The sequence below is a fragment of the Prionailurus bengalensis genome, chromosome A1, assembly GCF_016509475.1.
Source record: "Prionailurus bengalensis isolate Pbe53 chromosome A1, Fcat_Pben_1.1_paternal_pri, whole genome shotgun sequence".
NCBI classification, from domain to species: Eukaryota; Metazoa; Chordata; class Mammalia; order Carnivora; family Felidae; genus Prionailurus; species Prionailurus bengalensis.
The window spans coordinates 107,477,366-107,504,516 of record NC_057343.1 but is presented as its reverse complement, the minus strand read 5'-3'; the positions used below and the strand labels follow the sequence as shown (position 1 = coordinate 107,504,516).

Here is a 27,151-nt window from a genome sequence, read left to right as displayed (position 1 = left end):
GCCACAACAGACCAGCGTGAGCTAAAAACCATTATTTATACTATTCTGGAAACCAGGCTGGAAGAATAAAAGTGAAGCGTTTGTGGTATGAATTTAGGGCCTGCTGTCTTAAAGCCTGTCCTCACTTACGCTCCGTTTTATGCCTAAAAAATTACAGGATTATTTAATCCCATAGCCTTAGCTCTTGACACAATGCAGACTCTGAATGGGTATGTTTTTGTTATCAGTCATTTTTACCTCATTCTGAATGAGTTCTAGATCTCCAGGCTACAATGAACTTTTTCTGGGGAAAAGTTAGAGGGAATAACAAATACTGGGATAAGGCAGCAGAGACATAGCAACAGTGAAAGGAGAGAACTTTGCGGAAATGCAGGAGGCAAGACCGTCAGAAACCCACGCCATAGCTCTAGCCACTGCCAGCACGGAGACATAGTGAAGCACACGACACATCCACATTTTAACTGTGATTAATCTAGAGTGAAGATGGCTGTGTTACTCCCTGTCCAGATACATGGAGAAGAAAGTGGAAGAGAACAGATCAATAAAGACAACAAGTAACGGCGATGTGAACGGCGCAGTCACGTTAAGTGTGAGAAGACCAGTGTAATGGGAAAAGGCATGTAGCGAACAAGGATTTTAAAGAGGGACGGACCAGATCTGGATTGCCAGGAAGGGCTAGGGACTCTGTATTTGGAGGGAAAAAGAGGCCACTCAGCAGTGGTCCAGCAGGTTGATAAGACAAAAAAGCTATTTTAGGAGGCTTATGCTGATGGTGTATGCAAAACAGACTGAAAATCACTGCAAAGTAAAAATTAACTAATGACCCGAGTCTATTAAATACTTTGGAAAAGGTATATTTAAATGAACATTTTAAACAGGTCAGTTACAATTCCAATACTGAATTTGTCACAAGGCCTGAAATATTATTTTCCTATTCTTCCTTTCTTTAAAAATATAGATTTCTGAAGTGTTTGTAAGCTCTTAAAAATTATACAGTGTCTGACAAGAGTAGGATAGATTTTATTCACTTTATTTTATCTGCTGGGATAATTTTTCTGCTTCAAAATATTTTATCCAAATAGATCTTACTATATTTAGGAGATGATTCAGCTTAATGTAAGTGCTTTATTTACACGTATCATTTACCAAAAATTCATCCAGGGATTTATTTTAAAGAATGCCAATGTCTAAATCAAACTGCTTCTTTGCAATATTTTAGACTCTTTAAAATAAACAGATAGGTTGTTTATCATGTACATTTGTGCACACATTTATATCTCAATGAATGGCTCTCTAACCTGGGAATTACAGTTCCTAAATGTAATTTTCCCCCTTACTACCTTACTGTGAAGGATGTCTTATAATCATGGGATCAAATGCTGAATTTTCCAACAAAGAAAAACCGCTTCATGTGTATTCAATAAATTTTGCTTTATGTGTATGATAGCATGAGTTATTTTTGTCAAGTTTGTTAGTTAACAAAGGCACACTGAACAAAAAAGCAAATCTTCTATACTGTAATTTTATAATCATACTTGCTTGTTGAACACTGTTGGTGGTCTAAATTCTGACCTTCACCCATTATCTGCTATTCAAAACAGCAGGTACTCTAATTGATTCCCACTTGAGTCAGTGGGAACATAAAAGCAAACTTGGCAGCTGTTCAAGATAAGCACAGTCATGAAGAATAAATCTCTCATAGAGGAGATCTCTTTACTCTTTATGTTCCGCCGGTCCAGGGATCTTTTGGTAAGTAAATTACAGCCTCATTCTTGAAAATGACTCAGATTCTGGGTTTCAAACTGAACCATCAAAAGTAACACAGGAAGATGTGTGTGATAGGAGAGCTATGTTATATCAAGCCTTTTCTTCAGATAAAAAGGGGCAAGAACCAAACACTCCATGTGTTAGGCTAGAGTCAAATATTTTTTTGCAATTTAATTGCTGAAACCACTTCATGTATCAATTAAGAAAATAACTTTAAAACTTCAAACACTTTGCACAGGAATCCAGAAATGCACACCTCAGCTTTTCCTAGAAAACGAATAAATAACAATACTCTTTTTAAAAATTCTTCCACAATAGGAAAAGACCATTAAAAGCATATAATAAGAATTTTGATGTTTATCTCAAGTAGGCTTTTAAAATGTTTACATGAAAATATTATATGTTTTAAAAGAAATTGTTTAAGTGGAAGATTAATTGCCCATGTATAAAAAATTATACATTTTATCTTCAATAACCTATACTCATATCTTTCTTTATAGCAAATAGTTCCATTAAGATATTCTGAAATTTATGTTAAAATAAAAAAATCTTAAGTGCATGCATACGGAAGTAACAATTAAATCTTGTACATGTAACTTCTGGTTCTTCCACTAATTATCTTCCAAAATACAATTTCAGTATTTGATAGCAAATGTAATTCAGTATGGGATAATACTTTTAAAAATATTATTTTCCACCACAGAACACTGTAGTAATTTTAAGGGTAGAGGAGAAGAAAGGGGGGTGAGGTACTTAAAAAAAACAGAAAACAAATACTCAAAAGGAATAATATCAAGTTGAAATCTAGTTCTTTGTAAATACTAATAAAATTGGAAATTAAGCAAGAAAAAAGAAAGCAAAAAAAAATCCACTATTAGGAATAAAATGAAAGTGTAACTACAGATAATGTCAAGTTTAATTTTTTAATTGTTTTTTAACATTTGTTTATTTTTGAGAGACAGAAAGAGAGCATGAACTGGGGAGGGGTAGAGAAAGAAGGAAACACAGAACCTGAAGCAAGCTCCAGTCTGAGTTGTCAGCACAGAGTCTGATGTGGGGCTTGAACCCACGAACAGTGAGATCATAACCTGAGCCAAAGTCAAATGCTTAACCAACTGAACCACCCAGGCACCCTGATAATGTCAAGTTTAAATGGAAATAAAAAGACATGAACTACTTTATGCCCATAAACTTGACAACTTTCATGAAACGAAATGATACTTTTAAAACACTTATTAAAAACTTACTAAAATGGACCCAAGAAGAAACAGAGAAGCTGAACTATTCTGTAATCATAAAATAGTTAAAACTGATTGTTATATATCTTCCCATAAAGAATACATCTGGTCCAAAAACTAACAATCTTTCAAAAAACATAGATTCTCAATTTACATAAGCTCTCAGAGAACAGAAAAAGAAGGAACACTCTTAAACACACATTATGATATCCAAACTAGACAGGGATTTCAAAAGAAAATAAAAATATTAATCTACTTTATTTATTAATCTAGATTTAAATGTTAAACAAGTTTTAACAGACTGAATCCAGCAATTCATTAAAAAAAAAAGGCAATGCCATGACCAAGGTGGGTTTTTTCTCAGAACACAAGTTACTGTAATATTAAACATTTGATGAATGTAATCAAGTATATCAATAATTTTAATATCTATGAATTCTGTGTCTGTGGGTACAAAGCAAATAATACAATTCAATATCCATTCATTGAAAAAAATCTTAGCAAAGTAGCCATTGAAGGAAATGTCTTCACAATTACTGGACACCTATGAAACTCTACATTAAACATCATAAAAAATTTAAATGTTGGAAGTTTTCTTTTAAAATTAGGAAAATGGCAAAGATAGCATCTTGGCATCAACATAAGGAAGTGAGTACATGATGTATTCAAAGTGGCAAGAGGGTAAAAATAACTGTCAATGTAAACTCCTGAACTCAGCTAAAATTTCATTCAAGACTGAAGGTTAAATAAAGACTTTCAAGGAAACAAAAACTGAGTATTTACCACCAACAGATCTTCTCAAAAGGACCTTCTAAATGATGTATTTCAAGAAGGAATATGACTTCATAGGAAAGGACTGAAAAACAATGGTGCGCAAAGAGACTGATAAAAATGAGGATAAGTCTAAATAAATGTTGACTATGGAAAGCAACAATAACTGGAGTTTAGCCAATGTTATACAACTTCCTCGCAGTGGGAAACAATACAGAAATCAACTTATTTACATCTCAAAAACTTTATCCTTTCACAAAGAAGATTTGGCCACTAGTAGTTGAATAAGCTTGATGTTTTCTCTTTTACCTCCCCTACTCCACATACTTCAAGATTGTTACTGGCAGAGTTGAGTAATAGACATGGAGAAAAATGTAGTCCATGCCCAGTCAACAACTGAAGCAGCAAGCTGCAAAGGACTCCTCAAAAGAACATATCAGAAAGTGTTAAAGACAGTTAAGAAGTAAAAAAAAAAAAATTAGAGAAAGGATAACTGTCAGTACGTAGTTAATGAAGCCCCAAAGAAAAGAGTGCAAAGTAAAAAGGAACTATTTGAAGTATTTGAAAGAAAAATGATCCCAAAGTTCCTAGTATGAAAGAGACACATAGGATAAAAAAGACTCTCCTTCTGTAAAGTTCCCCAAAGACCAACCATCCTGTAGATCACAACCATAAATTGTGGACAGAATACAAAAAACAATTTCATGGTGGTTCTGGAGAATAAACAAAGGTAGGTGAACCATTTAGGGGAGCTGAAGGAATTGGTACAAGTTGCATTTACCATCTTTGCAGCTTTGATCTGACAGTGGGCTGTGGTCATGGCCTGACACTAAAAGGTTAAAGCAACCATGAAAGCATGCTGTCTTTTTAGATTTGTAAAGACAAAAGCTGCGGGGGTAGAAGCTGCCAAAAACTGAAAGGACAATCTCAAAAGGAAGAAAGAGAAGCCTGTCTTCAGCTGGCACTTGACACACACATACACGGACCACACTCCATATAGCCCAGATACGGAAAAAGTGAACTGACTGAAGATATGAGCTGTTTGTTATCCACAGGAGGTAAGACAAAGTTTCCAGTTTCAATCTAATACTTAATTCTCTGGGTGGGGGGCTGGGGGGGCATGGTGGGTGAGTGGGGAGAAGAGACACTCTTTAGAGGAATATAACAGAATTCAGAGTACCTACAACAGAGGTCAGCAAACTTTTTCTGTAAAGTGCCAAAGAGTATATATTTTAGGCTTATGGACTATATGCTCTCCGTTGCAACTATTCAACATGTCTCCATAACTGAAGGTGGCCAAAGAGAAGATATGATAAATAGGGATGACTGTGTTCTAGTAAACATTTATTTACAAAAATAGGCAGCCAGTCACCAGGCAACAGTTTGTAAATTAATGTATTAATATATGATGTCTTAATATATTCATATTGCAGAATAAAACATGTCTACACAAATAATCATTCACAATAATCAGAGTAGCCTTACTAATAATAGCTAACATTCCAGATGTTTACTAAGAGATGAGGTAATAAAGATAATAGATTATCTACCAGTGGAATACTATTTACCATGAGAGAAAAACTAATTACTGACATACATAAAAATGCACAAAGAATGTACAACTATTGAATGCAGAGAAAATTTTGGTTTTTCTAACAGAAAGTGGTAAAGGAGTAGAGTAAAAATATAATATAAATATGAAATACTAACATAAAACAGGCTGACAGAATAAAAAATCCCCATAAAACGAATTTAAATAAATGTAAAAATGTTAAATTAGCTGACAAAAATACCAAAAAAAAACCTACTACATTTGTTTAAACAGAAAAATATAAAACCTAGCTACTGCTTTTCTCTAGTGAACATATCTCTCTATATCCATATCCAGAGTTATAGTTATATCTGGAAAGGTTGAAGATATAGGTTTGGAAAATATTAGCCAGGAGAGAAGTTTTTATGTCAGACAAAATAGATTTTAAAGTACAAGTCATAAAAAAAATGGATAAGATAAATCAGATCAAACAGATGAAAAACTGTGTGCATATACCTAGTAATATAACTCAACATTGGTTTGTGAGCATAATTTGTTCTGGAAACATGCTTGTAATCCAAAGCACGTGTATATCAAAGTGAATTTCAAGAACCATTGGCTCAGTTATGATCATGTGACTTTCTACATCACGTCATACTTGTATTGCAAGACTTCCTCATTTATCAAGTTAAAATTCATTAGAAATGTTTGCTCATCTTGCAGAACACTCAAAGAACAAGTTACTCACAATCCTAGGTTTTACTATATATATGTATATATATATATATATATATGTATGTCAGTTGTAATAAAACAAGTGACAGAATTAAAGGTAGAAATAAATAAATCAACAGTTAGAGTTGGGTATTTTAGTGCATGACCATCAGTGACTGACAGAGCTATCAAACCAAAATAAGCAAACAAGTAGATATTCTGAATACTATTAATACATTTCATCTTAGACCTACTGACAAATAATAAACTTTAAAGAACACATATTCAAGTACACATGGAACGATTACTAAAATGTATCCTGTATTTCATTAAACAGGAAACTTCAGTACATTTTACAGAACTGGCATCATATACACTATTTCACCTTCTTGCAGTGTGATAAAAATAGGTATAAATAATAAATGTTATCTTTTAAAAATTCTCTGCATGAATAGGAAAAAGAAACCCAAAGTGTTTCTGGTGCTAAAGAAATGTTTAAGCTAAAAGGAAATGAATGTACCATACAAGGATTTAGTTCTTTAAATTAAAATTTCAAATTAATTCTTTAAATTAGTTAATTCTTTAAATTAAAGTAGGGAAAAAAGTGTATAAGACGGAAAAACAAAGAAACTAATAAAAAATAAAAACACAAGATTAATGAGAAAATTTGATGGATTCGTCCACCTCAAAATTAAAAGACAAAGGGCAGTGTGTAAAAACTTAACACACAAGTAACACACTATTAATAAGTAAGCAGTAATTCTCACCTAGATTATAGAAAGAAATCCTGCAATTCGGCAAGAAAAACAGAACACTAGAAAATGGGTGAAAATGTAGATAGGCAATTTACAAAGATAGGGGCTTAAAAAATAAAAGCCCGTGTCAATTAAAAAGAGGAAAAAATGAGTTCTATGAAAAGAAATTAAACAGCTGGATTATGCAGTCTAATCAGCTGCCATGAAACTCATGTGCTCACAGCCTATGTAAGGGCTGAAGCCCGAAGGGGAAGATGAAGCTTAGATTAGAATGGAAACTTTTAGAATCAATTCTGGGTAATTTTAAAATTATAATTTTATTGATCTCATAGGAAGGAAGGATTTAAAATTTACAACTTCATCAATGTTGACAATATCATTTATCAATAATGCTACCTTAGTTGCCACAATGATTACTAGCCATCAAGGGCAATTTCATGCCATGTCTTTTTCAGTCCAAATTCCTGCTGGTTCTGGAATTTCAGAGTGCCAAATCAGACACTCAGTCTTCTAGAATTCTTTGTAAGTTACCGCATTTCAACGTCAACCTCTTCACTAGATCACATGATAGGTTTTAGAAAGTCCATTGCCTTTGACGTATCAACTCAATGTAAGAGACATATGAAACTGGAACTTTCCTTGTTACTTTTTTTGTCACCACATGATTTTATCAGAGTAGAAAGTTTTCTATATGATATACTATCCATATAGTATATCATTCAGTTCACAATGTGCCTCCTCCAAAACCAAAGTCAGAACCTTATGTTTCTTGGAGGTCTTCAATTTTCAACACACTTCCTCTTACTCAAAACATGCAACTCAGGGGGCCTGAGTGGCTCAGTTGGTTAATCATCCGACTTTGGCTCAGGTCATGATCTCACTGTCTGTGAGTTTGAGCCCCACCTGAGGCTCTGAACTGACAGTATGGAGCCTGTCTGGGATTCTCTCTCCCTCCCCACCTCCCTGACCCTCCCCAACTCGCTCCCACACTCACTCCCTCTCTCAAAATAAATACACTTAAAAAAATGCAATTCTCATGCAGCCACTTAGTACTGTTTCCTGGGAAACAGCCATGCTTCTGAAGTCTGAGCCAGGGTTCGTGACTTTAGGAAGCTACTAGGCTGACTTGCTTCTTATGGATCTGGCTCAGCCACAAGATGCCAGGTGGCCCAAAGGTACCAACAAGAAGTCAGCATATTAAGTCCGAAGAGTGAGCTAGTATCGCTGGAGGTCAAGTTAAACATTGCCTTTATGCCTCAGCAGATGCCTAATGCCCTTAAACATTCTGCACAGGTAAGTTACTATATCCTAAGGGTAAATCTGCATTACTAATTAGAGCAGCATAAAATGTAGCGTTGGGAGTCTCTCGTGCTTGTGTATAACTCACATACTTCCCGGCTAACTCAAATATTATGCACCAACTACTGTGGTCTCTAAGATTCTACCACAGACACACAGGTTGAAAAGCTGGTATGAGTCCACACTCTGACAGCGTGATACTTATATACAACCGACTGGAAGTGGGATGGTCATAGGATGCCTGATTCACTCACATATAAGATGTGAAACACAAACTATCTTTATAGGCTGGTTTTTGTGTAATCACTGAGTTAACACTGAATAACATTTAGATTATCTTCATGCTATCTTGGCATATTATTTAAGACTTGACTGTATGAATGAAAATTTAGAATCTTTATTCCATCGTTTAGCTGATTCGCTTATTCATTTAACAAATATTTATTGAGCACTCTTTTAGGTGCTAGAGATACAGTGATAAAAAGGACTGATAGAGACCTCCTTTGGTGTTATGAAGCCTGTCTTCTGAAGAGACTTTTTTTTTAACTTTATTTGTTTTAGAGAGAGAGAGAGAGAGAGGGAGGGAGGGAGTGCATGAGTGGAGCCCGGGCAGAGGGAGAGACAGACAGAGAGAGAGGGAGAGAAAGAATCTCGAGCAGGCTCTGTGCTGTCAGCGCAGAGCCGCCGTGGGGCTCAATCTCACAAACCCTGAGATCAGGATCTGAGCCAGAATCAAGAGCCAGTCACTTAACCAACTGAGCCACCTAGGCACCCCTAAAGAGCCTTGTTTTATACAAAGGCTGGATGACTGGCTGATATGGTGACTCCATGCGTATCCACTTGAAGGTGTATGTGTGTGGCTTAACCAGGAAAATTATCCAGCATTCTACACTTACAACTATTTCCCTTATATTTTTAAGTTCTTCCTCCTGACACTTATTATATGTTCAGGTGTTTCCAAAAAGCTCCAACTAACAGAACCAAATCCTGTGGGAAAAACAAATCAACTGCATATTTTCAGACTTCCTTTTACTCCCCTCTTCTGCTTTTGGAACAGCTAATCATTTCCACTTTGAAAAATGTCTTCACTGAGCCTCCATGATCTTACTTTCTCTTGGTTCCATTCCTACCAACAGACTTCTTCAGAGTTTTAATTGTTGCTTTTTTCTTATGTGCCTCATCTCCAAATATGGTAATCACCGAATTCTCAGTCTCAGGACTTTTTCATTTCTATCTAACTCCTTTCCTGTTGTGATCATTTAGTATCACATCTTCATTAACACCTGCTTGTTGAGGTTTCCACAGAAGTATCTATCCTGGACCTACTTCCAAATCTATTTGGATGTCTATGAGCATCTTAAACTTAAAAAAAGACTAAAACTCAATTCCAGGGCAAGCATTCTGCTTTCTTTTTCTCTCTTTCCATAATCTTCCTGATATAAAAGCACAGCTTGCTCTCCGTCTTCAGATCTCTAAATAAATGTCACCTCCAGGAGGCCTTCCCAGATTACCCTATATAAAATAAGATCATCCCCACTCTCTCATTCCTAGTTTTTACTCTTTATCCTTCTTACCTGGGTTTACATTTCTACAAAACACTTATTACCAACTGACATGTTATAAATGTATTTGCTAAAATGTATTTATACGTGTTTTTACCTAGGGACGCCTGGGTGGCTCAGTCGGTTTAGTGTCTGACTCTTTGTTTTGGCTCAGGACATGATCCCCGGATCATGGGATAAAGCCCCACGTCGGGCTCTGTGCTAAGTGTGGAGCTGTTTGGCATTCTCTCTCTCTCTCTCTCTCTCTCTCTCTCTCTCTCTCTCTCTCTCCCTCTGCCCCTCTCCCCTGCTAGTGCTCTCTCTCTCTCTCTCCAAAATAAGAAATAATTTTAAACTTTTTGCCTGTTTTTTGCACCAGAAATGTAAGCTCCATGAGAGGTGAGGTCTTCCTCATTTCCTGCTCTATTATTAGTGTAGAGAAATGTGCTTGAAAAAGAGTTGGAATTCAATATTTATCAAATTAGTAACTGAATTTGTAAATAAATTCTTCAATGGCATTATTTATCTGCTTACTACACTTTGCACTAATTTGGAATTGAAATGATGATTTTCAATAGTTGTATCAGAAAACTATTTGAGAGTCCCAGAAGTCCATTCTCTTAGCTCTAAGACTTGGAGAGATAACATAGTCCAACTTCTTGTTCTATACAGTGTATCTTAAAGAGAAAAAATTTTTGACTAAGTCTACATGACGAATAAGAGGTGGAACCATTGTTAAACACTGGGTCCACGCCCCTCCAGTCAGTGTTCTCCAATCAAACCCTGACTCAGAGGTATTGCTTTTCCTTGGCTACCACAGCAATCCAATTCTTTTTGGTGTTATTTTAAAAATAATTTTAATAGATACTACACAGAGGTGGAAGCAAGGAAAAAACTGATTTTATAAATAAAAGTGTCACACATATAAAGCTTGAATATATAAAAAGGAAAACATTTGTGAATACCTAAATTTAAAACTCAATTTAACATGAAAAATGCCCAGCTTAAAACAAAGCAACATCCTAGGACACTGAGAAACATAGATTTAAAATCCTATAACAAACACTTATATTTTCAGAGATGGAAAAAAATCCATGCAGGTAGGTTAGTGAGAAATAACATATAAATAGAGCAAAAAGCTTAGAAAAATAAAAAAAGCAATCAAGATATTTCTTAATCCTGATGATACAGGCACAGTAGCAGAAGAAATGAATTGAGTCCAAACACAGGATATGATCTATGATTTTAACCCGTAAAGAAGTTTGAGTTCCCCAAGAGGCAATAAAACATAGCAGTTAAAACGTACTCCACTGCTTGGATTTGCACCTAACACTCTTTCTTGATAGGTATAAGAACTTAATTGTTAATAGTTAACTTCTACGGGCCTTAAATTGTTGATCTGTAAAATAGAATTGAATAATAACTATACTTTTTATGGGAATCAAATTAGATCATAAATATAAATGATTTATGTACTATGTGGCAGATATTTTATAGTTGGAAATATTGTACAATGGTATTAGGAAAATTTAACCAACTACAATATAAAATAAATTCTAAAAGCTTTTAAAGATAATGTTTGTGAAAATAATGTAAAATTTACCAAAATCATGCTTGTGGTTGATCATTTGCAGTGTCTAACACTTGGGGTACTATATAAAACATGAAAGTCTTCCATTTATCAGCTCTATCAATTCTCTCTACCACATGAATTGAAACTTCCTCCCAAGTATTTCTACAATGGTAAGCATGAACAGCCTAGTTTGTTTTCCAAAACAATGCCAATTTCAGCAGATGAAAATGTACCTGCCTGAAAACATTCATTTTGCCATGAAGATTTAAGAAAGACTGTAACCCACTTTTTTGATTGTCTAAAGGTCCTGAATGAGCGTAGAGTGAACAAGAAGGTTGGCAGATGACATCAGGGAGGTATCAAGGACAGACTGTACAAAGCCAAGCTCCTACTGTTGCAGTGATCACACCTGACGCTAAGTTCCAAGGAGTCATAGCTGTGCTACATGTAAACCCTTGGGAACAAGTCACAATTACACACCTACACCAGCCATTCCCTTTTGAGCTCCATCACTGCCAGATGGATATTATGGTTGATATATCTTTTGACAAGTCACATTTTTTTTAATGTTTATTTATTTTTGAGAGAGAGAAATAAACTGGACGTGACAGGGGGAGAGGCAGAGAGAGAGAGAAACACAGAATCTGAAGCTGGCTCCAGGCTCTGAGCTATCAGCACAGAGCATGACATGGGGCTCGAACTCACGGACTGTGAGATCATGACCGGAGCCGACGTCAGATGCTTAATCGACTGAGCCACCCAGCCGCCCATTGACAAGTCACATTTAATGCGGCTCCAACTCCTTCATACACCCACTTCTTTTAATCTTAAGTCAAGTATTCACTGAGTGCCTACCACGTGCCAGCCACTGGACTAGACGCTGTAGAAACATTCTCTGTTCTCATGGAGTTCACACACTAGTGTGGGGAATGGATGAGAAGAAAATAATAAGTGAACAACTCCTTTAATAAGAACTACAAAGAAGAGAGAGCATAAAATATGTCATAATGCCATATACTTGTTGACTTATAATGGATTTTAATTATGCTGCCAGTAATCCAAACAGCATTATCTTCAACAAGCGAAAAATCCTTTGAGGCAATCACCGAAACTTAGGTAGAATGAAATACAGCTACCAATTCACTCTAAGCACGACTATTGGTTTATTCCTGCAATACAAAGTGTGTGTGTGTGTGTGTGTGTGTGTGTGTGTGTGTGTGTGTGTGTTGGGAAGAGGTGGGAAGGGATGAGCAGCTAAGGGATGGGCAGCAGAAAAAAAGGAGAAAAGAAAGAAGGGAAAGTAAAAAGAGCTAAAATTCTTACATCAATTAACGTCATTTTGCTCAATCTTTCAGACTTCCTATTTTCTACACTGGTACAACTGGACTATCTGAGTAATTAGTGGCCATGTGAATACTAATACATAGACAAGACTTAAGTTTCCCGTCATATATTTACCCCTTCCCTCTAGTTTAACTATTTAAAAATGTACTCTCTAGTGTTTGTTCTAGAACATATTTTTAAGATTTTATTTTTAGGGTTAAAAGATACAACTCTTCCTCCACAATTACATGTTCATATATCCTTTTTCTTACATTTTTTCCCAGTTACCTACCACGTATGAAAGTAAAAGATTTAAAAGAGAAGCAATGAAATGGCCCAATATAAATACTTCCCTGACTCAGGGACCATTTTTGAAGTTGAAATTCTTGGGTCATTCCTTCCTGACTTAGATTAAATGCCCACATCTTATTTCTACCACTTCCAAAGTGCCAGGGGGAAAAAAATAAAGTAATCTTCTCTTAGAAAATCCTTCTTTCCAAGATTAGGGTGCTCTCGAAAGAGCTGCATGTGCTAAAATAAAGTCATCTTCCCCACCTCCGATCAATACTTCTCAGTTATGAATGTGAACATACACTTGAAAATTCGCACCTGGACACAACCCTTACCTGCATCTCTTGACAAAAGGAAGCCAATGGCCCAAAGAGAATCTGACATTGCTCATCAGCAGTGTAGGTCATCCCTGGCAACTTGGAAGGAACCATCACGGAATTGACACTCTGGGGATTTGTCTGTAGCAAGCAGCTACTGGCCTTTGACCTGGCAATACGCAGATATGTGTAAAATTTTGAATTTAATGTAAAAACCTTGTTATAATTAGCACAGCAACAGGAAACATTTTTAGAATGTTAAAAATATGTTCTTACTTTTATTTATAAGTTCTTCTACTGAATACTCATAGAAATCACTCCATATGTGAGAATCGTTTATGTACAACTATGTAAGATAATCCTAATAATAATAATAATAATAATAATAATAATATTGAACATGATGATTTTTTGGTTTATTAAGGTCTTTCATATGGATTGACTCAGCTAATCTACATAACACTGTGAGGTGGTTATGACTTTGCATATTTATAAGATTAAGAAGCTCAGACTCAGAGAGTAACCTGACCAAAAGTAACGCGTGAAGGTAAGAAATGAATTATGTTCGAGGACTTAAAGAATATACGGAAGGCATTGTCAAGTGAGTATTTGTACATATTTTTGTACTTGACATTGTAATACAACTTCCATTTATGAGATGACATTTAATTTTATCATGGTTCTGATTCTTGTGAAGGCAGCCATACAAAATCATACGTGTTCCTTGGGAACATCGAAGGGTGACTGTTGCAGAGAGGTGGTATGTTCCAATATTACATGTTCCATGTACCGGTCTCTACACTATCACGACTGAACGTACTGCATACATTTCACACCAGAGTTATGGTAATGTAATAAACAGTATATTTTAGCGGATTTTAATATTCATTTAACAGAAAAAATAGGCTTGCCAATTTAAACGGTATGGAAAAATGAATAAAATTTATCTGTATCGTGAATTTAACTCGCTCAATGTTCCTATATTTCTTAGTGAGACTTTTGGATACTTTAAGCATCTCTCACTCAATAACCGCTTTGTGTATCTCATACTGTTTCTGCTTGTTCATTTGTTTACCAAAGAGATAAGTAAAGAACAAGGGATTTTAAATGAAAATTTGAACAATACTAATATTTTTCACTTCTTTTTCCAACCAGACATAAACTGTTCCCTCTGTTGAAGGTGGGAAAGAAGAGAATGAGAACTATTATAATGGTGAAAATGATGTATTAATGAAAAAAATCCACAGCTTAGAAGTATCATAATGGAAGAGTGGAGCTTTTGTTAAAGAGGTTCTTTGTGATAACAGATGTGCTGAGTGATGAACAATGAGAGTATTTTCCACTGGGAAATTTCAAAGAGGTAAGGAAACACTGTGATAGATAATTTTCCAACCTTACAAATCATCTTGCTCGTTCTTTTATTAGAAAATGTGGACACTAAGAAGCAGATGGGTTAAATAATATGTTCCAATTCACACTCTCTGAGTCAGTGGAAGGGCCAGCATTAGAACTGAGTGCCTTGATCCCTAATCGGGTGTCCTTTCCACTCTACTGTGCCACCTTCCCTGGTCGGTAGAGGAAGCAGGCACATGTAAACATTGACAATGCAACAATAGTAAATGACCTCAGTACCTTAGAAATCTTTCCAAATCTTCCTTGCTACATCGGGACCATGAAACATCACCAAGATTTTGTCCTTTAATCCATTCACCAGACATGATATGAAGACCATCAGCACATGATGGGTGGTCATTGTCATGATTAATGCCCATGCTGATTCAGAATATAATTAAAATAAAAAATTACATTAGGTAAGTATATCTTAACGATTTATAAAGGCAATTAAATAACAGATAAATACTGAAACTAATGGGAGATAAATTAGTTTTAAAAATCAAAATAAAATTAGATATCAGATTGATTTTTTTTGAAATTTTGTTATCTAGATTAAAGATAAATATTTTTACTGAGGGAAACATATTTCCCAATGAATCTAGCAAATAACATGTTTAGTCACCTATTTTCAAAATGGTCTATAGATAAAATTTTCAGAGTTGTATGTATGAAACATATAGAAATAGAAAGTTTCTATTCAACCACATTAAATTCTTGTTCTTGCCTGGAGATCCTTTACTCATCGCTTTTAACAAATCTGAAACCACATTAAAACTATTATTTTCCCCATCTGCTTCATTAGACTTTCTTCTTCCATTCATCATTAAACACAAACTATCCCTGGGAAACCTTCACATTTCTGGCCATCTTTACTTCTTCTAGTGAATCTTGAATCTATTGCTTCAAGCTGAAACTCTTTAAAAAGCTGACTTACCTCCAAATGGGTGTACTAGAAGAATATTAAATTCAATATGTCTAGAAACTGCCCTCATTATTTTCTCTTTCAAGCCTTGATTTATTCCTGTGCTGTCTCTTTTATGCATTCACTAGCCACCCAGTCTGCCAAATCAAGAATCTTCATTCAGGTCTTTTATCCTTTCTCTCAGATCACCACCCAGGCTATTTGGTTTTATTAAGTGTCAGAGGGCAAGTTCTGCCAGTGCTACTTCCTAAATATTTGTCTCAACTGTCACTTCCTTTCAGTTCCTTTGTTACTATTACAAAGGATTATTAAGTATTTAGTCTCGATAATTATTATGTCATTATTGCGTTCTGCGCCTCTAATCTTTACCAACATTCTCCCTGTTTCTCCTCCTGCTGGGCCCCAGGGAAGTCTATTTACAACACAATCTGCCTCCCTGTTACCTATATGGCACTTTCAGCTCTTCAACATCCTACAAAGTCTTTTATTTTCTTCCAGGTCCTTTATGGCATTTTCTTTTCAGCGAATGATTTCTAGTTTCCCCAACAGTATGCGGTTTCTTATTCTTTCACAATTAATTGTTCTTTAGAATTTTTTGTGTGTCATGCACCATACAAAGGGGTTATAAGCCTGAATTAAATGATTCAATGATGTAGGTACTAGTATAATCCAAGTCTGCTGATGAGAATGAACTTTCCCAAGGTTATACAGTGAGAAGGTGGAAAGTGGGGCTGTCTGAACTGAGAAGGCTGGCTCAGGAATCATGTGACTGACCATTACCTATTTGGCATCTGTGAATTCCATTCCCTCTCCTGCCCTGCCCAAAGTGCCTATCCTTCAATGTCTTCGCCTGGATAAATTCTACTTAATCTTCGAGATTACTGTCGATGACCTTCATGAGGTTTTCTTTCACTAACTTCATCTCACCTATGTGTACTCTCTGTCCTACCGCAGGATTCTGTGAACCACATTGCTATCGCACTGGCAACAACGCATTATGCATTTTTACTTCTGGCTAATGCTGCAACTTCTTTTTTTTTTTTTAATGTTTATTTATTTTTGAGACAGAGAGAGACAGAGCATGAACGGGGGAGGGGCAGAGAGAGAGGGAGACATAGAATCGGAAGCAGGCTCCAGGCTCTGAGCCATCAGCCCAGAGCCCGACGCGGGGCTCGAACTCAAGGACCGTGAGATCGTGACCTGAGCTGAAATCGGCCGCTTAACCGACTGAGCCACCCAGGCGCCCCAGCAACTTCTTGAGGGTAGGAACTGGCTCATCTCTCTGAACTGCTGGCATACTGGAATCATATTCTATAAACCATACATAAACACTGAATCAAGTCACCACGGAGAATCGCTTCTGTTTCAGGAAAACCTTCATATAATCTCTACCGAATTCTCTTAGTGAAGGTTAATACTGAAAAAATTGGAAGAGGAGAAATGTGTTTTTTCTCCAGGCTGAGTATGAAATGATGGCAGGACAGTCAAGTGTTCCCTTTAAAATGTAGATGATAAAATAGTCTTTCATAATAAAAATAGCGAATAACAAGAATATCTACACTATATTTAAAATGCTATAAAAAGAATTGTTATAGAGGCTGCTAAGGGAAATCACAACTAGACTACCTATGTTTTCTCAAATCAAAATAAAAAATATCAAGGCCAACTACTTTTTCACTGAGATAAATTAAAACTTTGAATTAAAATTGTTATATTTAACATGTTTTTGGAAGGAGAAAATGATATGGACGGAATAAGTAACTTATGAGTTAAGAATAATGAGTTAAGAATTCACTCCATTTGCTAACTTAGAAGACTAATAAAACCGAAAATACATTATTGAATATCATTTTCCATACTTCAGTGTCAGAAAAATTCAGCTCCATGTTGAACCATATTTTTCTTTCCTATTCTAATTAATGTCTTTAAATAGGTTCTGTATCAACACATATTAATAGGATGATGGACAGAGAATAGGAAGATAAATGTTTTTCATACTTTGACGATAGGGAGGAAAAGTAAGAGATGATGTGGAGTCATTATGGACCAGTTTAGTTGCCGGGAGGTAGGGTGAAAGATGTTGAAGTTGAAAGAGATTTGAGTTCTGTGTCTCCCTCCCCCTAATTCATGGGACTAGATACAAGTAAGTAATAATATTTATAAATAAATGCTTTCTTTTTAAAAAAAATTTTAACGTTTATTTATTTTTCAGACAGAGAGAGACAGAGCATGAACGGGGGAGGGTCAGAGAGAGGGAGACACAGAATCCAAAACAGGCTCCAGGCTCCGAACTGTCAGCGCAGAGCCCGACATTGGGCCCGAACTCATGGACTGTGAGATCATGACCTGATCCGAAGTCGGCCGTTTAACCAACTGAGCCATCCAGGCACCCCGTTTTCTTAACTGATTGCTAGGAAAATCTTATGAGGATGATGTAAAATGACTGACCCAATGTCTAGAATATAGTAGCAACCCATAATTATTCTTTTTATTGGGGCAATACATCTGAGATATCTTATTCTTCTAACTTGTCAAATAGCACAAAGAGATAAAAACATCATTATATGTAATTTGTTGTCTTTGTGAACTTTGGTGAAAGTTGTGGACTTTAAGGAAAACCAAGTAAAGAATAATGGCAAGAATTTACTTTGCTTGGATGTTAACTAATTAAAATAAGAAACTGCGGGGGCGCCTGGGTGGCGCAGTCGGTTAAGCGTCCGACTTCAGCCAGGTCACGATCTCGCGGTCCGTGAGTTCGAGCCCCGCGTCAGGCTCTGGGCTGATGGCTCAGAGCCTGGAGCCTGTTTCTGATTCTGTGTCTCCCTCTCTCTCTGCCCCTCCCCCGTTCATCCTCTGTCTCTCTCTGTCCCAAAAATAAATAAACGTTGAAAAAAAATAAAATAAAATAAGAAACTGCAAATAAAGCAGAATCTCACAAATTGCTTAAAACCCCTTAATGCATTTCTAACAGTACAGTCCTGAGGCAGCCCTTGCCAGGATCACTGTCTCACCTCCACCAGGGAGGGATTCTGGCCACAGCACACGTTGCCGGGTGACCCTGTTTTATCAACAGCCACTTGCCGCATGGCACACACTCAACTCTTCCATCTGTGGTGGTACCGTCTTTCAAAGCATACACAAATGCTATTATTCCTGAAAGGCAACTGGTCTTTTTCAGAAACAATAAAATTTCTTAAATAATGTGTCCATTTGAGAGAAGAGGTTTTGCTTCCAAGAGTTAGCAATTTGGACATTTTCCCAAAGTGGTGTAATGTGATTTTCCAAATTGGGAAGATTACAACCTCTCATCCAGATGATCCTTTTGGGATCTTGATTCTCATGTAAGAAATTAGCTACAGCCATGGAGAGATCTAGTGATTCAACCATTGTTTACCATTAGTTAAATTTTCCTAAAGCTGTTTAACTTGTAACAGAAAAGATTATCGTTAAAGAAAAAAATTGGGACAGGGCCTTTTTTTTTTTTTAACCACATATCTGGAACTATCAGGAAACACTGCTTAGTTCCAATTCTACAGATTTGAAAGAAAACAAATAATTGTGAACCTTTATCTGTACCAGTCACTGTAATAATCATTTCCAATGATGATATCACTTAATCCTCACAATATCTCCATTATGTGTCTATTATTATGACTATTCTGTAGATGCAGAAGGTGCTGAGGTTAATTGGGGAGATGCGACTCAGACCCAGGCAATCTGATGGTCAGAAAGATCTCCAAACAACCAACTATAGTGCATCTCTTTCTGAATCAAAGCTCTACATTAATGCATATAATCTTTTTTGTTTTATGAATAATTTTAAATGTCTCCTGTTAGCAGAAATGCAACTCTACGTATACAGTTCTAAAACCAAGTCGTGTGCATTGTATGGAGAACATTCTTGAAGTAAGACATTAGCAACACCTCTCCTCATACTTCTGCAACTGAGCTACATTTTAATAATCTCAGTTTAAATTCATTTTGACAAAGAGCCTAGGGCAAATAAACTCTCTACTAACATTGTACATGGTTGTCAAGTCAACTGAAAAAATATTTTTATCTTATAAAACTTCTCAACTTGTTTAAAAGTCACTGCCAGGAAGTTTTGTGATATCCTGCGGAAAGCTGGAGAAACATTTGGATTTTGAAGATGGTCCCTTTTGATGTTTAAAGAGTTAGAGAAGAGAACATTTATGAATTCACTCACATTTTTTGCATAATTTGGAAAGGGTCAGATTTGTAAACAGTAATTCTTTAGAAGACTAAATTTTTTGTGCTCAATATATTAAATATTTCACCATGATGTATTATTTCCCACTAGAAGTTCTATATTATATAGAAAATTTTATTTGAAAAAAGAAACAAACTGTCCTAATGTCTAAGTGGAAGTATATTTCCACAAAATAACAATTTCCTACAATTCCGTGGCTACATCTTATTTGGAGTAACTTAGCAGCTGTGTGCTCACGGTGGGGGGGAGGGGAGTACAAAGTATTTTCATTACTTTTTATATTTTGAATAATTTTAATTATTTAACTGTCAGTTGTCACAAAACAGCGAAATATGTACTTCTGTTGGAAGTCCAAAGACCGTGTAAAGGCAGACAGCAACAATGTCAAAAATGTTCTAAAAAGTAGAGGTACAGGGGCGCCTGGGTGGCTCAGTCGGTTAAGCGTCCGACTTCGGCTCAGGTCATGATCTCGCGGTTCGTGAGTTCGAGCCCCGCGTCGGGCTCTGTGCTGACAGCTCAGAGCCTGGGGCCTGTTTCAGATTCTGTGTCTCCCTCTCTCTCTCTGACCCTCCCCCTATTCATGCTCTCTCTGTCTCAAAAGTAAATAAATGTTAAAAAAAAAAAAAGTAGAGGTACAAAAACACGGATTACTTTTGACCTTGCTGTGCATATGAGGTAGCTTCATCTAGCAAATGAACAAACACTTGGGAACGCAGTATTTGCTGCATGCTGTACTGAGCTGGGGTCATAAAAATGAGCAAGATTCAGTTCCTACCCTCAAGGAGTTTATTCTCTCCTGGGGTTAGGACACACTATCCTTGCCTTAGGAAGCTAACGCATGCCTGGACCCTGTTAGCTCTGTATTCCTTAAAGCTCTCCTACCCCTCCCTCCCTTTCCACAGCTAGTTATACCAGTGAAGACCAGTGCTGATCCTCTTGAGTTCTGGACTCTTGTCATGTCTGCCTGACTGACCTTGTGCCCCTTAACTCTTTGCTTTATTAAACCATGCTTTAATGAATTTAGTTTGTTATGAATACATTAATACGAAAACCTAGTTTCCTAGGCAAAATATTTTAATATTCCTTGGAAACCAGGGACACTGAAAATGTGAATAATGAACTATGTGCATCAGAAACCTAGGGATGGTGGGGCACCTGGGTGGCTCAGTCGGTTGGGCATCCGACTTCGGCTCAGGTCATGATCTCATCACAGTTTGTGGGTTCAAGCCCTGCGTCGGGCTCTGGGCTGACAGCTCAGAGCCTGGAGCCTCTTTTCGATTCTGTGTCTCCCTCTCTCTCTGCTCCTCCCCCACTCATGCTGTCTGTCTCTGTCTCAAAAATAAATAAAACATTAAAAAATTTAAAAAGAAACCTAGGGATGCTGATGTTGGGTTAGTTAAAATGCAGAATCCTGTATCCTGCCTCAACTGATTGAACAAGACTATTTAGAGATAAGGCCTAAGAAACTTTATTTCAAGTCATTTTCTAGATGATTCTTACTCAAAATTCTAAAAAGTACTGACCTATATGACAAAAATCCAAGATTTTTATCTTATTTTTCAAATAATCTGTAAACTCACTTCAATCTAATTTTCACAGGAACACTTAATTCCAGCCTATCATTTTGTATAATTCCCTCCTATCAGAATGCTTTCTACAGATTGTCTATAATTACAAATGCAGCCCCCATTTTAAGACCATCTCCCTGCATAAAAGACTCTTCAATAAATTCTAGCATATATTTCCCATGGTTCTTAACTTCTGTGGCTTTCAAATATACGGCATGTATACGTATCAGAACTACCTTCTATTTTTAGTGAATTTAGCACCATCTAGAATTTAAGTGTCTGAAGAACATATTTTAATTCCTTGATATATTTAGTTCAATACCTTATTAAATAAATGTCTACAGACCTAGCCACTGATACAGTATCAGAGAAGCAACTAAATATTCTGCAAATGTGACAGCAAGTTGAAACTAATATGACTTCTTACTGATTTAGGGAAACCGTAAGCCTGAAAGATCTGTAGGTGATCTGTTCGAGAAAAGCTGCTTGCCTGACTCTGGACCACACATTTGCCAAGATACATTAGAGAAATACAAACAGAAAGCCAATTCCTGTAAGACCACTCATTAGCTGGGTGATTTTTTCCCTCTTCCACCTACTCACTCTGACATCCAAACCTATGTTTGGAGAGAATCTGGGTGTGTGGGAATGCTGCCACATCTATACTGGCTAAAGTCCCATTATGATTATTAACTTGGACAAACTACTTATTACTCTAACTCGTATCATTGTCTAAATAAAGTATCAAATACAAAAGCTGTGTCAGTGGTCTATAAGGGTCTCCATAATATGTTCACTTCCTGCCAATCCAGTAAGAATTCTAAAGGATATGAAATCACCCCTTGAATGAACAGAGGGATGTATGACCCATGGAAGCTGAAAATCTCCTTTGTACATTAAAGCATTCATAAAAATAAATATACCACTACTGATTATTATTATTATTCGTTCACTCTGTATTATGTGTTAACCACTGTGCCATGCAATTAAAGCATGAACAATCCAACAGTGAACCTTGAAAGGCAAACTTATCCAAATTGTAGGGATGAAGAAAATTAGTACAGACACATTGACTTGCCTAAAGTTTATTCAGTGAGTACCTGGCACGACAAGAATTCCAGCCCCAGTCCCCTTCTCTAGTAAGTTTTCCCTATCACCTGCCCACTGAGTAGTTTCTAACCTTAACCAAGGCATGTGTACCACAGGAAGATACTTGTGACTTTTGCTGTAGGGAATCCTAGAGGGTAGAATGTGGTTAAAGAGAACAACGTGGTTACATGTGGCCATTACCAATTTGAGTTGGTCAAAGAGTATTAATTACAGAATAATTAAGTTTGAACATTTTAAGGAACAATGGATTTCTAGAGGTAAGAGTATATTTGTTTTTTGTCTACTATAGCAATCTGTTATTACTTCCTGTTTCCTGGTCTAACAGTCTTAGATTATGATGTAATGCCTTTATCTTCATTTCTCGTTTACTTTTTATTGTTTGCCTACTGTCCCTTTGGCATATATCCTCTTTCTTATAGTAGACATATTGATGCACATCAATGTATGAAAAGCAAACATCTTATTCCCTTTCAAAAGGAACTCCTCTTGCAAATTAAGAGAGAGAGAGAGATCAGCCAAATTTATGTTTGACAGGATGCCTCCTGGGGCATATGCTAGCTTCTTATTGAATTAGAAGAATTTTAGATTAAATAATCCTATCACTAAACTGCTGGATTTGGCCCTTCCAAGTCTATGACTTCAGGACTTGTATGAAATAGCAGGATAGGCCTGTAACCAGACTTCAAGATAGACTTCATCATAATTAATACGTATCTTAACCACTCTATTTCCACATAGTTTATTTTATATATAAATACAAAATATTAGGTACCAAAAACCATTTTGCAATATTTGTATTTGCATAGTTATAAAACTACCTTTTTTTTTTTCGCTCAGTGAAGGCAACTGCATTCCTTGACCCAAACTAATTCCCCTCTTCTACTTCTTGAACTCAACTATCCTCTACTGTAAAGCTCAAGATGACTGACCAAGAGATGAGTATTTGTACAACAAATGCTTACGCATTCAAACAAATATTCAAGCTCCTATAATGCCCAATGCACTCAACTTTGTGCTGTGGGAGAAAAAAATGTATTACACAGTAATTCTATTTTCATAGAGACTGCTGTTCAGTAGGGTATGTGTGTAGGGGGTAGAAATATCAGTACAAATCAGTATATATTAGAAATTAAGGGATATTTACAATAAACAGTGCAAGGAAATTAAAAAATATATTTCCAAAAAGTGATAGCACTTGTCTTGACCATTAATGGATAAAGAAAATTGGAAGATCTACACATCAGTAGGACTGGGAGTTGAAATAAGAAAAAAAACATTAGTAAAGACAAAGTTTGAACATTATGGATCATTTGCCTTCATGAGATGGAGAAGTGGACTATCATGTGAGAAAGGTAGAGGGGACCACTGTAAAAGTCATGAATCCAAGGCTAAGTCCACTCATCAGGTAGGAAAGGACAATAAAGATTTCTGAACTAATGAGTGAGACACACCAGAAAGGTAAAGTGCTAAGGCAAAAAGACCAGGGAAGCAGGTGTTGCAGTGGTCCAAGCCTGGGAAGAATAACAATAGAAATAATGGACAGATGGGAAAGTTCTTTCCTAAGAAAACCTAGTAAAATGTGGCAACTGCTTATGAGAGGAATTAAGGGGAGAGAGGGTTAAAGATGTTTCAGATGTCTCAAATGAAGAACTGTCAGCGGTACTGATGCCAATAACAGAGAAGCGGATGTCTGAAGAAGTGGGTTTATAACCTGGTCCTACTCCTGGTTCTATTCCAGGCACAATTTCCAGCAGAGTATGTAAGCAAACGTCACTGATTTCAAAGGCTTGTTAGTTCACAAGACATCTGCATTCTTGGTACTCTGGCAATACTTAGAACTTTAGCAGGTGCCCCACATATTTATTGCCTTCAAGGAGCTAACTTTGCATATTTATTGCCTCATTAGCCTCTTAGTACTGAAGAAACTCCTGAATTGCCAACTTAGTGGAAAAGCCATGCCTCTAACGCCAAAGTTTAGAAATATATATTCGTCTTTTTGCCTGGTTCAACAAGTGAAACAAAAACCAAAACCACATAAGCATTTTCTGGCCATATCAAAAAATGTTCTATGTTTTTACAATGACATGATTTATAATTTCCCCTAACGTATGTAATTTTATCCACTTGACATCTCTACAAAGAAGCCAATCTAATTACCATGTGAAAGTCTTAATCAGTAAATAAGCTATTAATGTTTAAAGCAGTTTCTTTCAACTTATAAAAATACTGAACTCTGCTAGAGCTTTCTAATTTTCTTGGCACAGTTACAAGGAGAAGTTATCACAAATGTGCTAAAGTCCAAATTACAAAATTGTACCATACACCAGTTTCAAGACAAAGAATTTTGTCCACGACTTTATGCCCACTGTATTATTTCAAGAATATAACATACCTGAAATGGGCTTTTTCTACAACTGGGAAAACAAAGTACTGAGCCATCAGATGCTAATGGGCAAAAAATAAGTATTATTTTATTAATGTAAAACAGTGACCATTTTCAAGTGTTTCTGATTATTTTTATTGGCTGCACATTTTTTAGGTAAGGGGCCTAACTTCAGCTAGTCAGAAAAAGGTGAGATGTTCAACCATTCTAGGAAGCAAAGAAACATGAATACAAATGAAATTAAAATTTAAAATGTGTTATACTCAAAGCTGGCAAAGGAGCTGAACCTCTGAGTCTGCTAAATTTGGAAAACGATCGCCACATGGCCTCCAAAAATAGTGTACCACTTTATACTCCTCTCTGAAATGTATAACAATATCTATTTCCCCCACACATTCCAACACTGTACACTCACTTACACTGTTAAAATATCATCCAACATCTATTCATTGAGCACATCTGAACGGTGTTAGACAATGTTAAATACAATGTTAAATAACAAAAGCAACAAAAAAGAACAAACGAAACAAAACAAGCCCCTGTACCGAGGGACCACACTTGAACTGGACATGCAGAGATCACATAATGATACATATAATGTAAATCTACAATTGTGAAAAAATTAGGAATGAAAACTACAGACAGCCTATAAGAACATATGTCAAGGGATTTAATCTATCCATAGAATACTCTTCTGAAGAAATGATCTGAGAGAAGAATAAGCAAAAATAGGGAAGAAGGCAGGAAGAATTTTCCTGCCAAGGGAAGGGAATGGTTCTTACAATGGGAGTAAATATGGATTCACCTGTACAGATTTATGTAATCTGATGGGTGAAAGCAGAATTGCTTTGTGGTCTGAAGTGTCATTCTATCAATAATGCTAAGTTTTTGTTTTTGTTTTTGTTTTTTAATAAAAGCCATGCATAGACCTCCATGAGCTGCGTGGTACCATTTTTTTTTTTTAAACAGGGCTTTCATCATTTCTTGTATTGATTTGTAAGAGCTCTTTTTATATTAAGGAAAACATCACTTTCTCAGATACGTTGCAAATACTTTCACTGATTGTGATTTATCTTCTATTGTCTTTTTTCCTTTGCAAGGATACTTATTTCGAGTTGTTAATTTTGTGACTTTTCCTTAAATACTTCTAGATTTCATATCTAGAATTATACACATTCCCTATTAAAAGATGAAAAAATAAACAAAGCCAACCAAAAACTGTCAATGTCCACAATCATTTTGGTGTGTTATGATGTCATAAATATGGTACAGAATCAGATTCCTGTTATGTTATTGAATGATTCATTTCTTTCCACAGACCGTAGGTTCAGCTTTTATTATATGGCACATTTATAAATCTTTTCCTAATTATAGGTTTAATTTTTTTTTACTCTGTTCCATTGACTTACTTCCTTCTTCAAGCACCAGCACAAACTGCTTTATCTACTATGAAATATATTAATATCTGATAGAATTCACCCTCTCCTCTCCTGTTAGTTTTTAACAACAAATATCTTATATTGATTTTTCCACATGGAGTCTATAACCAGTATGTCTAATTAAAAAAGAAAAAAAAAGGAAAGCAAATACTATTGGCATTTTGGGCAGGTCACATTAAATTTATATAGAGATAATTATCATTTTATAATATTCACTGTTCCTATCCCAAACCAGAAAATGTATTTACATTTACTTAAACCACTTTTATGACTCTCTGTGTGGATATAAATTCTTCTTTTTATAAGTCTTGTACATTCCTTTGTAAGTATTTGTTAGGTATTTTATCTTTTATATTTTATCTTTTGCTATATTCAATATAAATGGATTTTTTCTTTCTTTATAGTGACCAAGTGGCTGCTGTTTATGTACTGAAAAGCAAAAATTGTTATATAATTTTGTAAGCCCCCCCCTCAAATTCTCTTATTGTTCTAATAGAGTTGTTTTTTTTTTTTAGTAGCTTGTCTTGAGTTTTCCAATTATACAAATAATGTTCATTTTGGCATTCCTTTCTAGTTTTATTTTTGTTTTAATATTATGAAATATTTTCATGAAAACAACTATGTAAAATATATAATCTTTTTTTTCTTAATGTTTATTTATCTGAGAGAGAGAGCATGCACGCGCGCACACACACACACACACACACATACAAGTTGGGGAGGGGCAGAAAGAGAGAGAAAGAGAAAGAGGGGGGGAGAGAGAGAGGGAGAGGGAGAGGGAGAGGGAGAGAGAGAGAGAATCCCAAACAGTCTACATGTTTAGGGCAGAGCCTGATGTAGGGCTCGATCTCACAACTGTGAGATCATGACCAGAGCAGAAATCAAGAGTGAGACACTTAACTGACTGAGCCATCCAGGAGTTCCAGAAATTAAAAACGCTTAACAGTCAGATAAGTTCTAAGATCTATGTCAGATGTCTCTAT

General features: G+C 36.0%; 1 protein-coding gene across 1 annotated transcript in view; it reads right to left on the bottom strand.

Annotated features, from left to right (window-relative positions):
• ADAMTS19 (ADAM metallopeptidase with thrombospondin type 1 motif 19) overlaps positions 1-27,151 on the bottom strand; it is a 241,334-nt gene that overhangs the window by 91,154 nt on the left and 123,029 nt on the right. The window contains exons 9-10 of the mRNA XM_043586926.1: positions 14,753-14,893; positions 13,139-13,289 (exon numbers count right to left, since the gene is read on the bottom strand). Coding sequence (XP_043442861.1) covers positions 13,139-13,289; positions 14,753-14,893 — 292 coding nt within the window. The remainder of the gene's footprint in view (positions 1-13,138; positions 13,290-14,752; positions 14,894-27,151) is intronic.